General features: G+C 36.2%; 1 protein-coding gene across 2 annotated transcripts in view; it reads left to right on the plus strand.

Annotated features, from left to right (window-relative positions):
• Positions 1 to 16,597, plus strand: part of LRCH2 (leucine-rich repeats and calponin homology (CH) domain containing 2) — a 129,203-nt gene that overhangs the window by 57,478 nt on the left and 55,128 nt on the right. For both annotated transcript variants that reach the window (XM_011957537.1, XM_011957538.1), the window contains exons 6-11: positions 6,961 to 7,094; positions 11,067 to 11,154; positions 11,453 to 11,564; positions 11,750 to 11,847; positions 11,942 to 12,000; positions 13,623 to 13,730. In XM_011957537.1, coding sequence (XP_011812927.1) covers positions 6,961 to 7,094; positions 11,067 to 11,154; positions 11,453 to 11,564; positions 11,750 to 11,847; positions 11,942 to 12,000; positions 13,623 to 13,730 — 599 coding nt within the window. The remainder of the gene's footprint in view (positions 1 to 6,960; positions 7,095 to 11,066; positions 11,155 to 11,452; positions 11,565 to 11,749; positions 11,848 to 11,941; positions 12,001 to 13,622; positions 13,731 to 16,597) is intronic.

Raw genomic sequence — 16,597 nt, forward strand, 5'->3', positions numbered from 1 at the left:
AAAGAAAATGAACAGACAGCCAAGGATCATGAGATATTGCAAGAATAATCTCTAACATGAAACACAGAGACCAAAACACCAAAGGCTTACATTGAAACAAAAGGGAGCACATTTATTTATTTTTTTGTGTGGATATCCAGAAATATTTGTAAACCATATATCTGATAAGGAGTTAATAGCCAAAATATATAAGGAATTCATATAACTCAATAGCAAAAAAAAAAAAAAATTGAAAAATAGGCAAAGGACTTGAATAGACATTTTTTCAAAGAAGACATAGAAATGGCCAACAGCTCTATGAAAAGATGTTCAGCATTCCTAATCATTGGGGAAATGTAAATCAAAACCACAATGAGGTATCACTTCACACTTGTTAGGATGCCTGTTATCAAAAAGAAAAGATAACCAATGCTGGCAAGGATATGGAGAAAAGGGAACCATTGTACCCTATTGATGGGAATGTAAAGCGGTACAGCCATTATGGAAAACAGTATAGTGCTTCCTCAAAAAATGAAAAATAGAACTACCATACAATATTGCAGTCCTACCTCTGGGTATACATCTGTAAGAGATAGAAAAATTAACCAAACTGTTTTTTCTATTCTGACTCTCAATACAGAATACTTCACTTCTGGTCAAAAATGTGTGGAGATTTCTTCACTTCTCCAGCAGACACTGACTGGGTGTCCTGTAATTCGATTCCATTCTGACACTACCTGGAGTTAACATCAGATCCCGCAGGTTAAGAGCTCAGTCCCACAGACTGCTCACCTATACTTCTGACTGACCAGCTATAAGTTAAGGTTCCCATGACCCCCTCCTCAGATTCAATTAATTTACTAGAGTGGTTCACAGAACTCAGCGAAACACTTTACTTACTATTGCTAATGTATTACAAAGGATACAAATGAATAGCTGGATGGAAGAGATGGATAGTACAAGGCATATGAGAAGGGGTGCTAACTGAAGGGGTGGAGAGGGGATGATCCCTTTCCTCCCCATCATAAGGGTCATGGCTGATACCCCTATAACAAAAAACAAGTAAACAAGATAAAAGGATAACAAATTTATTTGGTCATAGTTTTACGTGATACTGGAGCCTTCAGAATAAGGACCCAAGGATGTAAAGTTAGCTGACTTTATGCTTAGATTCACTTGAGACTGGGACAGCAGTGTAGAAATATGATTGGACAAAAAAAGAGTATGAGCTAATGGTAATAGATGGAGTGGGAAGACCTAGCAAGGCCTTTTCTTGGTGTCTCTGTTGTAGCGTTTGTTCCTCCTGGGTATAGGGTAATACTCCTCTAGAATGAGGGTTTTAATTTCTTTATGGCCAGTGGTTACACAGAAAGGTAGGGGAAGGTTAGATTAGGCTTTATGGCTGGCTTTGGAAAAAAGGGGTTCTAGTGCCTATGACTGGCCTTGGGGAAGAGAAATTCTTGTTTCCATGACTTGCCTGTAGTGAGAATGAGGAGGTGAGAGACAGGGGAGGGGCATCTGGAGGTCAGAGAAAATCTTTGCCTCTGAGACTGCTTCTGAGGCTTTCATTTTGGGGTATCATTTTCTGAGCCTCAGTGAAGCTTTCGTGCCCTCTTCGGACACACTACCTTCTAGGCACCTCCACGTGTTTAGCAATTTGTAAGCTTTCCGAACCCTGTCCTTTTGGTTTTTGTGGAGGCTTCATTGCAGAGGCATGATTGGTTTCTTCATTGGCCATTCGTGATCATCTCAACTTTCAGCCCTTCTCTGGTTCCTGGAGGTGAGGGAGGTAGGATTGAAAGTTTCAACCCTCTAATCCCATGGTTGGTTTTCCTGGCAATCAGGCCCCTATCCTGTGGCTATCCAGGAGCTCCCAGCCACCAGTCATTCATTGGCATACAAAAGGATACTTACCACTTAAGAGATCGTGTAAGATTTTTAGGAGCTGTGTATAGGACATGTGAGCAAGACTAAGTATACATTCCTTACAAATTACAATATCCGAAGGAAATGAAATCAGGATCTTAAAGAAATAATCTGTACTCCCATGTTCATTGCAACATTATTCACTATAGTCAAGATATGGAAGCAACCTGTATGTCCGTCAACAGATGAATGGATAAAGAAAATATAGTGTGTGTGTGTGTGTGTGTGTGTGTGTGTGTGTGTGTGTGGTGGGGTGGGGGGGTGTTTGTGTGTAATGGAATACTATTCAGCCTTAGAAAAAGAAGGAAATCCTGTCATTTGCAACAGCATGGATGAAACTTAAGGACATTATACTAATTGAAATAAGCCCGACACAGAAAGATAAATGCTGTGTGATCTCACGTATATGTGGAATCTTAAAAAAATAAAAAAAGTTGAACTCATAGTGACAGAGAGTGGAATGGTGGTTACCAGGGACTGGGGTGTGTGGATAAAAGGGAGATTTTAAATGGTATCATCCTTCAGTTAGAAGATGAATAAGTACTGGGGACCTAATATATAGCATGCTGATAATAGTTAATAATATTGTATTTACTTGAAATTTGTTGAGAGTTGAACTGAAGTGTTCTCACTATACACACAAACAAGGTAATTACATGAGGTAATGGGCATGTTAATTAGCTTGACTGTGGTATTCATTTCACAATGTATAATACAGTTGATCCTTGAACAACATGAGGGTTAGGGGCACCGATCCCTGCATACTGTAAAAAATCTTTGTATAACTTTGGAATTGCAGAAAACTTAGCTGCTAATAGCCTACTATTGACTAGAAGCCTTGTCAATAACATACAGTTGACTAACACATATTTTATATGTTATATGTTATTTACTGTATTCTTACAATCAAGTAAGCTAGAGAAAAGAAATTGTTATCAAGAAAATCATAAGGAAGAGAAAATATATTTACCATTCACTAAGTGAAAGTTGATCATCATAAAGATCTTCATCCCCGTGGTCTTCACGTTGAACAGGGCTGAAGAGGAGGAAATGGAGGGGTTGGTCTAGCTGTCTGAGGAGTGGCAGAGGTGGAAGAAAATCCATGTATAATGGACCTCCACAGTTCAAACTTGTGTTGTTTAAGGGTCAACTGTATATCAAAGCATCACGTTGTACACCTTAAATGTGGGAGTTCAGTCAGGGTGGTGGGAAAAATTGTAGAGGAAAAATTACGAAGATAGTTATAGGAAATAGACACAAACCTTCTTGGAAGGCTGGGGGGTTGCATAGCTTCAGTAAAAGATTTAGCTGAAGTCAACCTAATCCTCTTACCTTGAGTTAATAGCTTAAAGTAGGTACAAAGGAATGTAAGGGAGTTTATCTAAATAGCTTGTTTACTCATGTGGCCCTAAGCCCAACTTTTATCACCTGCAGGTGCATGATTGCTCTCTACTCGAGGGGTTGGCAATGTTAATTACCCTCTAGTGGTGTTTACTCGAGACGTTTGTCACTTAATCTGTACTAAATAAATGCAAACTTCGCCAGCTTATCGAGGCAGATGCTGCAGACTGAGGCAGGAGAGCCCCTTAACTAGAATGACAGGCAAAATATCTGTGTCAGTGTACGTCTTTCATCCGTCGTTGGGTCAGGGTCAGTGGGACGGACCTTGCACTTAAATATAAAAAAATTTTATTTGTAACTCATACTTTAATAAAGCTTGAAGAAAAAAATAAAGAGGAAAAATGGAGCATATTCATAGGAGTGCTAATCAGCATGGCTTTCTAGCAGCAGTTGTGGAAACTGGCAGATGTTGGAATGATACCTTCAAGGACTAAGGGAGTATTTCTAACATTCTACACTCAAACTGTCATCAAATGTGAGATAGAAAAAGGTTTCAAACATGCAAGGTCTTGGAAATTTTTACTCCCATATACCCTTTCTTAGGATGCTAGCAGAGGGTGTACTATACCAAAGTGAGGGAGTAAACTAAAAAAAGAGGAATTCTTCATGTCCAAGACTGACAGATATACACAGGCCTAGTAAGCAGCCAGTCAGTAGTTTGGAGTACAGGAGTTGTCTCCAAAAAAAAAAAGGAAAGGAAAAAAGAAAGTAAGAGATGACTTGATAGGTTTGTCCACATGGAGAGATGCTTTATAGTTCTGTCAGAGTCAAGAAGGAATTTATAATAGGCATATAGAAAATTTTTCAAAAGAAAAAAATGGGGGCCATTAATTACTTTAGGAAAAACAAAAACTTACAGGAGAAAGGAAATGCAATCATATTACTCTGTGGAGTTTATCTGTGAGTATTTTCTTGGTCGTAGTAATGTAAATACTGGATTTTGATTTAGTGAAAAATTGTGACATAGCTATAATAGCAGAGATTTATATAGTATTTACTGTGTTCTAGACACTGTTGAAAATGCTTTACATATATTAACCCATTTAATTCTTACATTAACCCTGTAAAACAAGTATTGTCATTATCCTCATTTTACATATAAGGAAACCGAGGCATAGAAGTTAAATGACTTTTTCTTTTTCTTTTTTCTTTTTTTTTTTTTTTTTTTTTGAGACAGAGTCTCGCTATCACCCAAGCTGGAGTGCAGTGGCTGGATCTCAGCTCACTGCAAGCTCCGCCTCCGCGGTTCACGCCATTCTCCTGCCTCAGCCTCCCGAGTAGCTGGGACTACAGGCGCCCACCACGTCGCCCGGCTAGTTTTTTGTATTTTTTAGTAGACACGGGGTTTCACCGTGTTAGCCAGGATGGTCTCGATCTCCTGACCTCATGATCCGCCCGTCTCGGCCTCCCAAAGTGCTGGGATTACAGGCTTGAGCCACCGCGCCTGGCCTAAATGACTTTTTCAAGGTCACATTGCTAGCATGGGTTAGAGCCAGGATTCAACCTAAGGCAGTGTGACTCTGGAGTCCATGCTCTTTAACCACTATGTTATGCTTCTGAACATAGAAGTATGTTTATGTGAATTGATAGGAAGCGGGGAGGCTAGGACGGTGGTGGTGGTATGGGTAATGTAAGAAATCCAAGCCCTCATCTTCCTTAGTGAGACTCCAGTACATCTACCGTTGAAAATTTTAAAACAAATAGCAGTAGAAGCATGTTATTTATAAATATGAGGGCAAATAGCAGAAATTCAGCAAAAAGAGTTTAAAGTGGGAATTTGGTCTTAGAGATTGAATGAAGTAGAATGGGCCGGGCACGGTGGTTCATGCCTGTAATCCCAGCACTTTGGAAGGCCGAGGTGGGAGGATCCCTTGAACCCAGGAATTTGAGAACAGCCTGGGCAACAACATAGTGGGACCCTGCCTCTGCAAAATATAAAAAAGATTAGCCGGGTATGGTGATGCATGCCTGTAATTTCATCCCAGATAATCTGGGAGGATCACTTGAGCCCAGGATGTCGAGGATGCAGTGAGCCATGTTTGCGTCACTGCACTACAGCCTGGGTGACAGAGTGAGACACTGTTTTCCAAAACAAAACAAAAAAGGAGAAGTAGAATTGAGGATTATGTCTTGTCAGCTTTGTAATCATTTTTAAATTTAAAAACTGTGTACGTGAAGTACTATGATAAAAAGTTAAAATTTACAAAAGATAGTGATTTACCATCACTTTGTTTGATAATTAAGATAAATTTTTGTGGCCGGGCGCAGTGGCTCAAGCCTGTAATCCCAGCACTTTGGGAGGCCGAGACAGGCAGATCACGAGGTCAGGAGATCGAGACCATCCTGGCTAACACGGTGAAACCCCGTCTCTACAAAAAAAAAAATACAAAAACCTAGCTGGGCGAGGTGGCGGGCGCCTGTAGTCCCAGCTACTCAGGAGGCTGAGGCAGGAGCATGGCGTAAACCCGGGTGGCGGAGCTTACAGTGAGCTGAGATCCGGCCACTGCACCCCAGCCTGGGCAACAGAGCGAGACTCCGTCTCAAAAAAAAAAAAAAAAAGATAACTTTTTGTTTAGTTTGGACATAGAATACTACCTCACACATTTTAATTTTAGCACATTTTAGTTGATAATATTTAATATTAATAATTTATAATTAATAGAAAATTAATATTTAGCACATTTAATTGGCAATTAATATACTTATATTCTGATAGCTCAAAAGTTTTAATTTTCCTTTTAAATGAAATTTTTCAGTGGTCGCGTCAGACCTAGTATCTGTTAGAATTATCTAGGAAGCATTCTTCCTTTTAACCTGGAATAATAATTGCTTTTTAATGTTTTTGTCTTACTGTTTTCTTTGCTGATTTTTTTGCATGTGAGGTAAGCTTATGTGAGCCCATAAAATGTTACGTTTTTATTAGAATTTTGAGAAATATTTATTTGATGTCACTTAGTGACTGTAATTAACCTTGGTAAAGCTGACTTACAGTTTTCTTACCTCTTATTTTCTGTTGTTTTTATACAGAATATCTTTGTTCACATAATATTTTATTCCTCATTTTTCATTTTCTCTATGGCCAACGAAAGTAATTTCTCAGTATATTATTCTAGTTGAATTGACCAGTGTTTTCTTTTATTATTTTAATCTCACCAGCCTAATAGCGTACCTTTCAACAAATTCGTTTTTCCTATATTTATATTTTTTATGTTAGCCTTTTCCAGTGTTTATGCCAAACATCTTAGTGGTTCTGACGAGATTACTTTAAAGAATTGCATAGATTATTTGTTCTTTTCTTACCTTTCCAACGAATATATATTTTTCATTTTTTCGAATAAAGGCCACTTTTATGAGTTGTAAACTTTATATTGTTTAATAGTTTGTACATTCTGCTTTTAACAAGAAAATTCCAGTGAAATATAGAACAATTAAGTCTTTTCAATAAGAACAGAGATGGCAATAGAATTTTAGTTAGTATCAGTGTTGTCAGATTTTTCCACCTGGTGTCAGAAGTACAAATTATTTAAATATGCAAAGTACCAATCAAGATTGTGATGTCTCAGTATAATTTGAGACTATTCAATGGTTTAAAATGGTAGATGTCATTTGTATTTGGAACTATATAATTAAATCTCCTTTCTTTTTTATTGACAGATATGTTTAAAGGGTAAGGTGCACATATTTAAGTACTTAAATATTCAAGCATGTTGCAGAATGGATAAGAAACCAGATTCCCTGGATCTTCCATCATTGAGTAAACGAATGCCCTCCCAGCCTCTCACAGACAGGTAATGTAACATTCTTACAGTTTCATTTGATGATTTCTGTCTTCCCTTTTTATAAAATATACTTATTAATCTTGAGTGTTCTGAATATATTTAGGCTCATTGGTCCAGCACTAAAATCAATAATTGACTGAAGCTACATATCACCATCATAGAATGAAGTTCTAGGATACTAGAATATTTTTGACATTTTCTCAATTATTAACATTTTAGTAGTAAAAATGTAAATGTTTGACATTATAGTATAGAAAAACTAATTTCTCAGCATGTGACAACTATTAATTTACTTTTGTGATCACTGTATTGTACATTTGTTAACAACAAGTAGAATTTGACTTTGAAGTATGGTTGGTGGAAGAGCAAGACATTTGAGGAATACCTTTTCCCTTTCATCATAGTCTTTATATTGCATCAAAGATGATATATCATAATGACATATAATGGTATATCATATTTGATGAACATCTTTGATGTTGTTTATGATTTCAGTGTTTTGCTCCTCATGAGATTTTGAGATGGTAGATGAAACATTCTGTTTTTAATTCATCCTTTCAAGATGTAGATTGGTCTGAAAGATTTTATGAAAGTATAAATCTATGTAATAGTTTAGAAAATAACCTAGAATGGGGTGAGACTACCGAAAGGTAGACCATGCTTTTGCCTAAAATATTTAAAGATTTGTCATTGCATATATGATAAATTTTATATTGTTTTGAATGGCAATTATAGTAAGTACTATTGTTAACAGCATAAGTTTGTGAATTCCCAAATGGGACTTTTTCTTGAATATTTTCATTTTGCAAGTAGAATTAATATCTAACATTAGATTTAGTTCTTAAAGATTATTGTTTAATATTGTGAACATTATTAGACCAAACAAGGCTTCAAAAATTGGAATGAAGACATTCTAATCTCTATTAATCTGCTTTATATTTATTTTAACATGAATTTACTTTTAGTAATGGCATTTACTGTTTTAGTCATTTATTTTTGCAAATATCAGTTGAATGCCTACTGGTAGATTCAGGTATGTTTTGTTGAATGTCATACATATTGGTCTTGGCACTCATGGTGCTCACAATGTAGTGGAGCAGGAGTCAGTGAATAAACAAAGCAAGGAAATACACACACATATAAAATTTCAAATTGTATTCAGTGCTATGAAGGAATGTATTTGAAATTCCAAGAATGTGGTCAGGGAATGAATAAAAGCCAGCTCTGTGAAGAGCAAAGTAAGAGCATCTTAGGCAGAAAGAATGACATTGCCATGGCCTGAAGTTAGGAAGGAACTTTGTGTGTTCAAACAGCTGAAAGGAGACCAGCGTGGTTGGAGCAGAGTAGCTGAAGGGGAACATGGTACAAGTTGATTTTAGAGAGGTAGTCAGAGCTCAAGTCATGTGGATTCTTTGTAGGATGTGGTAAGAAGTTTGAATTTTACTTAAAGTACAGTGGGAAGTCATTGGACAGTTTTAAGTGGGGGAATAACATGATTTGACTCATTTTTGTTTAAAAAAAACTATTTTGGCTTATAGGAGAATAGATTGGAAGCAAGCAAAAATAGAAGCACAGGGACTAGTTGGATTATTGTAGTACTGCCAAGAGATCAGAGGGGTCTAGAATAAAGTGATTGCAATAGAGATGAAAAGAAATGGCAGAATTAAGATATATTTGGGAGAGATTCTCTAGCAGGACCAGACAAAAAAAATATAATGTGAGCCACATATATAATTTTTAATTTTTTTGTTACCCATTTTGAAAAAAGTAAAAAGAAATACATGTTATTTGAGTATATCCAAAATATTATCATTTCAACATGTAATTAATGTGAAAACTTGGTGAGATATTTTACATGCTTATTTAATATTAAATCTTTGAAATCTAGTATGTATTTTACGTGTATAGTGTGTCTCAATTTGGAATGGCCGTATATGACTACTGGCTACTTACCATATTGGACGGTGCAGGTCTATAGAGTGGGTTGTCAGTTGTGTTAATTTCTCACTCACAGCTGATATTGAACTACTTAGAAAATTCTTGTATGTGCTTTCCACTTTCATACTCAGGCACTTGGCTGTGTGGTTCTTACTACCTAGAATGCCCTTCCATGCCTTGTCTGTTTTGTAATCTCTTTATTATACATAGATAGGCACTACAGTAGTTACATATAATAGCTTTTGGAGTCAGGCATAATATGGCTTTGAAGCCCATTTATGACTCTTAATAACTGTATGTCCTTGTGTATTCATGTCTGTGGCCCTCAGTTTTCTCATATGTAAAAAAGAAAATAATTACACAAGTGCAGTCAGGATTACATGAAGAAATGTATGTAGAGTACTTAGTACAATGCCTTACCCATAATATTTCCTCAACAAATAGCTTATTATCATCATTGTCATTTACTACAAATCCACGAATGTATTTTGTGCAGTGCAGTCAGATGAATTTTGGCTCTAATCATGGTTTAACCACTTAATTTCTCTGTGGCCTTGTGTAAGTTATTTGACTTCTCTGAGCCTGTTTCCTTATTTAAATGTTAACCGTACTCACTTCTACAGTTGTGAGAATTAAATGTGTGCCTAACAATTAGTTCAATAAATGATAAACAGTAAATGTTGTAATTTTTCCCCTTGGGACGTTAACTTTTGTAAGCTTTATTATTTTTCTTTGTGAAAAGAAATAATAATTATAACTTCAAGACCATAAGAATTATGTCTAAAATATGAGGTGCATCTAGCACAGTACATAACACAGTATAGACACTCAATGAATGCTAACAGTTATCGCCTCTTCATCCTCAAGACTGAGCTCAAATGCCACATTCTTGAGTGACGCCTTTCCTAAGTTTACCGAGGAGAATTAGTTGACCTTTTTTTTTTTCTTGTAGCACTTTGTATTTACCTTTGTTATAGTCTTCAAAACATTTGAACACATTCATTTTTCCTCTGGGCTGAGAGCTAGCTCTTTGGAGGCAAATTTTAAAAATGTATTTTCTCTTAAACCTTCAACATAGTACCTGATACTTGGTAGGTGCTTCCCTAAATGTGTTCATATACTTCTGAAAAGTATAAAAATAAGTTTTTTTTTTGTTTTTTGTTTTGTTTTGTTTTGTTTTGTTTTTTTAGCGTGAAACTGGTTTTAGGAGAGGAATTATAACATAGTGATTACGACCAGGGACTTTGGTGCTAGATAATTGAGGGATCAAATTTGGACTGCTAGCTGCAAGTTGCATATCCTTGGATAAATTGCTTAATCCCTTCCAGTCTAAGTTTTCTCATATATAAAATGAGAAAACACCATCAATTTGCTACAGTTTTTCACAGTAAATATGTAACGTATTGTCTTTTAAACATTTAGCACAGTTCCTCATACATAATAAGTGGTCATTGTAGACTGTGTGGTAAAATTGCAAATTAAGTGAAAAATAGTTTGCTCCCTGGGTGGCATATTTTGTAAATCAGAAATTTGCAAGGACAAATTGAATTTGAAAGTATTGAATTGCATATTCAATAGTTTGTAGCCTTCATTTTTGCATCCTCTCTTAAGTATTAGATGGGCATTATTTATACAAATAAAACATATTTTTAGAGCCAATGAAGAGTAAACCATATACATTGAAGTTAAAAAATGTTTCGAAGCTCTGTGATGAAATTTGACAAACCAATGGGAAAAAACAGGTCTTTTATCAAGATAATGTTCTAACAAGGCAGCCTGATTTTCTGAATCTCTGAAGAGAAACAATAGGTTATTGTTGACAGTTGACATTGTAGAGTACACGAAGGGAGCAATATTGCATGAATGGCATGAATAAAATGTTTTGTAGGAAGAGTTCTGATATTTTTCTCCTCATGTCCTTAATTAAGGATCTTAGACATCAAAAGTATATATTCTGTATTATCTAGGGAAATTTTAGGTCAAGTGTGCATTATCTATTTAAGAAGAAAACCCTAACTGCTCTTAGGATTTCTATTTCCATAGTATGGAAGATTTTTATCCAAATAAAAATCATGGTCCTGACTCTGGAATTGGAAGTGATAATGGAGAGAAACGATTATCCACAACAGAAGTGAGTATTTTCTATTGCGATCTATTCTGTTTTACAATTTTATTAGAGCATTGAAATAGAGACCCTTGTGCATACTTGAGTTTATTTTGCTTGAAAATATGATCATTATATTTTATGACTAAAACTGAAAAAGGCATGCTGATTTTTAAAGCAGAGCAGTAAACCTTATGTTAATTTTGGGTTTGAAAACTGGAGATGTAAAGCAGACATTCTGTAATTCATATGTAAGATTGAAGCAACATAATCCATATCATAAGTTTAAAATGCCTCATTTGTACTTTTTGCTTATTCCTTTTAGCCATCAGATGATGACACAGTCAGCCTTCATTCTCAAGTCTCAGAATCAAATAGAGAGCAGACATCAAGAAATGACAGTCACATAATAGGAAGTAAGACTGATTCTCAGAAAGGTAATTCATATGGTACCTGCTATTTTTGTTTCATGTACATAGCCCACATTAAAAATGGGCTTTGAAAAATTATATTGTCTTTAGCCAACTCTTATATTAAGAAAATATACATTTTTCTAAGGACAGCAGTGTCAAGCATACAGTTTACTAAGTACATTTTCTAATAAATATTAATCTGTACCTAGACCAGGAGGTATATGATTTTGTTGACCCCAACACAGAAGATGTAGCAGTTTCTGAACAGGGAGATGCACATATTGGATCATTTGTATCTTTCTTTAAGGTAAATAAAACTTTGAACAAATATTAATAACATGCTCTCTTGATCTTATGAAAGTGGACTGTACAATTTAAAATGTAACTTTCTTTTATGTAAGGGAAAAGAAAAATGTTCTGAAAAATCTCAGAAAAATGAAGAATTAGGAGATGAAAAAAGGTAAGCACATATGAAAATGAAATGTTACTTATAAACACTTGAGCCATTTATTAGATATTCCTACTTGAAAGAGTACCTGAATAAAATATAATTTTTTGTTCACTTACCTCTTATGTTTAGATAGTTAATTTATAAATACTTCACATCTATCTGTATTCCTCAATTAAACACAAAATTATAGTAAGCGTTTGAGTGTAGGATGTGCACTATTTTTCCTCCTGAAGTGTAATGATGACTTCTATTATTATTATTGAGGAGGACTGTACCGTCATATACATTGCTTCACTTGAGCTATTTAACAACCCTCTGAAATAGATTGACATCACTTTACCAATTAAGACACTGAAACCAGGCGTTTTAAGTGTCTGGAACTCAGATGTACTGTCTTTTTGTTCTACTGTACTTTCCACTTGGTCAGGCTGGTTATGACTTTGAAGGGTACTTATGTCCAGATTTTATTAAAATAATTGTGCTTTGGATTTTTCTGAAGTATTCATCTTATAAAATGATGGAATATGACCTACCACATTTTTTCAGTTACTCCTTCAGGTTGCTTTATAGCTGCAGAAAGGAAAGAAGGAACATTTACTGAATACCTACCATGTACCAGGATTGGTGCTATGTGCTTTCCCTTCTTTCTCATTTTATCTTCATTAAAATGCTGCAGGGTAGATATTGACCTCATTTTTTCAGGTGAGGAAGGTGAAGTTCAAAGACTCTTAAGTTTTATGCCTAAAATCACTTAGCTAGTGTCCACTAGTACCTAGAGTATGAACATAGCTCTCTTTGATTTTTAAACTTTTCTCTTTTCTCTACATTATGCTTCCTCCAAATGACTTTGTCAGATTTTAAAGCAGTTATTAGTTAATCATCTCTGATGTCCTGTAAGGAGGTATATTGCTTTGTCTTGAACTCTTTAGATTTCATTCTTTTACTTTGTCACCTCATCTAATGAGGCCAGTTGCTTAAACTTGAGAGTCACCTGTAGCATGTATGATGTAAAGATTCATGGTTTGATACTGTTTTTAAAGTGAAATCCCTTAAGATAAAATGACTAGAGTTTGAATAACTATTTTAAATTTTTTTGTTCTCTCTTATAAAAATGACATATTAGTATTTTCAGGCAAATTTGCCAATCTTATTTGAACCTATTTTGGATTTTCTTTATTTAGACATTTTATATACAGATTTTAAAAATCAAAATCAATAAACTGATAAAAACAGGATGGTTCAATTAAATGACAAAATTTTACAACATTTTACATTTATGTATTAAGACAGGCCATATAGAACTTTGCAGTCCTTTTTATACTCAAGGCTGGAAAATATACATTTTTAGATTACTATGACCATTACACATTTCAGAAATTTAAAAAATGGTTATATACTTTGCTATTATTTGTTAGTCATTAATTATATTAATACAGCCAGTATGCTACATTTCATAATGAGTAGAGAACATAGATGTTTTCCTTATTTCTTATTTTAGTATTTTAAAAGGAGGACCTAGGATTTTAACTTTCATATGGTGTTAAAAACAAAAATGGTTTCTATTTCTGGAAGCTGGCATAAAATGTAGTCTGCCTTACTTTTTGGATAACCATGATTGTGTCACCTTTCAGACTTGAGAAAGAACAGCTACTGGCAGAGGAAGAGGATGATGATTTGAAGGAAGTAACTGATTTGAGGAAAATAGCTGCTCAGTTATTGCAGCAAGAACAGAAGAACAGGTATTCCTTTCAGTAATGAGATTTGAAATGGCAAATTTTATAATAATTAAATCTGATTATTTAAAGATTATCAAATGAAGTATATGAAGTTTTGAGTAAACAATAGTGCCCTCTTAAGATCTATCTCAAGGGACTAACTACAGATTGAGCATCCTTCATTCAAAAATCTGAAATCCGATCCCAAGCATTTCAAATAAGGGATACTCAACCTGTACTAAAAGGCAATAGGAAATACTTAGGACAGGAATATAAAATTACATTTACAACTAACAGAATGTACTCATATATATGGTCACTGTTTAATATTGCTTAGGTATTTCTTTTTTATTCCTGTGTGTGTGCTGAATCATAAAAACTGATTTATTTGTTGGTATTAATTTTAGCTTACAGTAGCATCATTTACATTGTAAGCATTTTTTTTCTAGGTACATGTCACGTATATAATGTGCTTTTTAAAACTCAGATTCCAAATTACTTAGGATATGTCTAAATTCCTTAGAATGGAGTTGAATTTTACAAGAGTAGATTAAATCAGTCTGATGATTTGAGGGTCACTGGCTCACTTTGGTCTGCTTCTTGGTCAAAGACCATTTTCCCCATCTTTTGGTTAGACTTTCTTCAAATACATGTTGGCAATGAGAAGACACTGTGTGAATGAGAATAAAATCAAGACAAGTCCACTTCTAATGCAGGAAAAGTTACATATGCTTCTCAGGGTCAGCTGTTATTGCCATCTTCATGTACTGAGAGGACTACATTTATAGTTTTGAAATGATAAAGATCTGAGTGGGTTTTTTTTTGTTTGTTTTGAGAAAAGAGAATAATTTTGGTGCATTTAACATGGATAAGTAAAAAGCATTTTATTTCATTTATTCAAAATAATAAATGTTTATGGTTAATATGACCATGGGAAGTTTCAAATTTAAATATATTGGCATTTGTTTAAATACACATTGAAAAATACAACTAAAACTTATCAAATGACAAATATATGGTTTCTAGGGGCAACTTTTTAGGGGCAATCTGTATAATAGCTAATAAGCTAAATAGTCTATCTTTTTTGCACAGCTGCTACATTTATAGATATAAAAAATCATACTAGAAAATCACTAACCTGGGGGGCGCCCAAGATGGCCAAATAGGAACAGCTTCAGCCTCCAGCTCCCAGCGTGAGTGACACAGAAGATGGGTGATTTCTGCATTTTCAAATGAGGTACTGGGTTCATCTCACTGGGCGTGTCGGACAGTCGATGCTGGTCTGCGGGTGCAGCCCTACCAGCGAGAGCTGAAGCAGGTAGAGGCATTGCCTCACCTGGGAAGTGCAAGGGGGAAGGGAATTCCTTTTCCTAGCCAAGGGAAATTGAGACACACGACACCTGTAAAATCGGGTAACTCCCACCCTAATACTGCGCTTTACCAAGGGTCTTAGCAAACGGCACACCAGGAGATTATATCCCACACCTGGCCCGGAGGGTCCCACACTCATGAAGCCTCCCTCATTGCTAGCACAGCAGTCTGAGATCTAACTGCAAGGAGGCAGCGAGGCTGGGGGAGGGGTGCCCGCCATTGCTGAGGCTTAAGTAGCTAAACAAAGCCACTGGGAAGCTCAAATTGGGTGGAGCCCACCGCAGCTCAAGGAGATTTGCCTGCCTCTGCAGACTCCACATCTGGGGACAGGGCATAGTTAAACAAAAAGCAGGAGAAACCTCTGCAGATGTAAAAGTCCCTATCTGACAGCTTTGAAGAGAGCAGTGGTTCTCCCTGCACGGAGGTTGAGATCTGAGAATGGACAGACTGCCTGCTCAAGTGGGTCACTGACTCCTGAGTAGCCTAACTGGGAGACATCCCCCACTAGGGGCAGACCGTCACCTCATACCTCACACGGCTGGGTACACCCCTGAGACGAAGTTTCCAGAGCAAGAATCAGACAGCAACACTCACTGTTCAGCAATATTCTATCTTCTGCAGCCTCCGCTGCTGATATCCAGGCAAACAGGGTTTGGAGTGGACCTCAAGCAAACTCCAACAGACCTGTAGCTGAGAGTCCTGATTGTTAGAAGGAAAACTAACAAACAGAAAGGACACCCACACCAAAACCCAATCAGTACGTCACCATCATCAAAGACCAAAGGCAGATGAAACCACAAAGATGGGGAAAAAGCAGGGCAGAAAAGCTGGAAATTGAAAAAATCAGAGCACATCTCCCCCTCCAAAGGAACGCAGCTCATCGCCAGCAATGGAACAAAGCTGGACTGAGAATGACTTTGATGAGTTGAGAGAAGAAGGCTTGAGTCGATCAAACTTCTCAGCGCTAAAGGAGGAACTATGTAACCAGCGCAAAGAAACTAAAAACCTTGAAAAAAGAATGGATGAATGGATAACTAGAATAATCAATGCAGAGAACACCTTAAAAGAACTGATAGAAATGAAAACCATGACACGAGAACTACGTGACAAACACACAAGCTTCAGTAACCTACTCGATCAATTGGAAGAAAGAGTATCAGTGATTGAAGATGAAATGAATGAAGTGAGAAGAGATGTGTAGAGAAAAAGGAGTAAAAAGAAATGAACAAAGCCTCCAAGAAATGTGGGATTATGTGAAAAGACCAAATCTACATCTGATTGGAGTGCCTGAAAGTGACGGGGAAAATTGAACCAAGTTGGAAAACACTGCAGAATATCATCCAGGAGAACTTCCCCAACCTAGTAAGGCAGGCCAACATTCAAATTCAGGAAATACGGAGAACACCACAAAGATACCCCTCGAGAAGAGCAACTCCAAGACACATAATTGTCAGATTCACCAAAGTTGAAATGAAGGAAAAAATGTTAAGGGCAGCCAGAGAGAAAGGTCGGGTTACCCA

The sequence above is a fragment of the Colobus angolensis genome, unplaced genomic scaffold, assembly GCF_000951035.1.
Source record: "Colobus angolensis palliatus isolate OR3802 unplaced genomic scaffold, Cang.pa_1.0 Scaffold446, whole genome shotgun sequence".
In the NCBI taxonomy this organism is placed as follows: Eukaryota; Metazoa; Chordata; class Mammalia; order Primates; family Cercopithecidae; genus Colobus; species Colobus angolensis.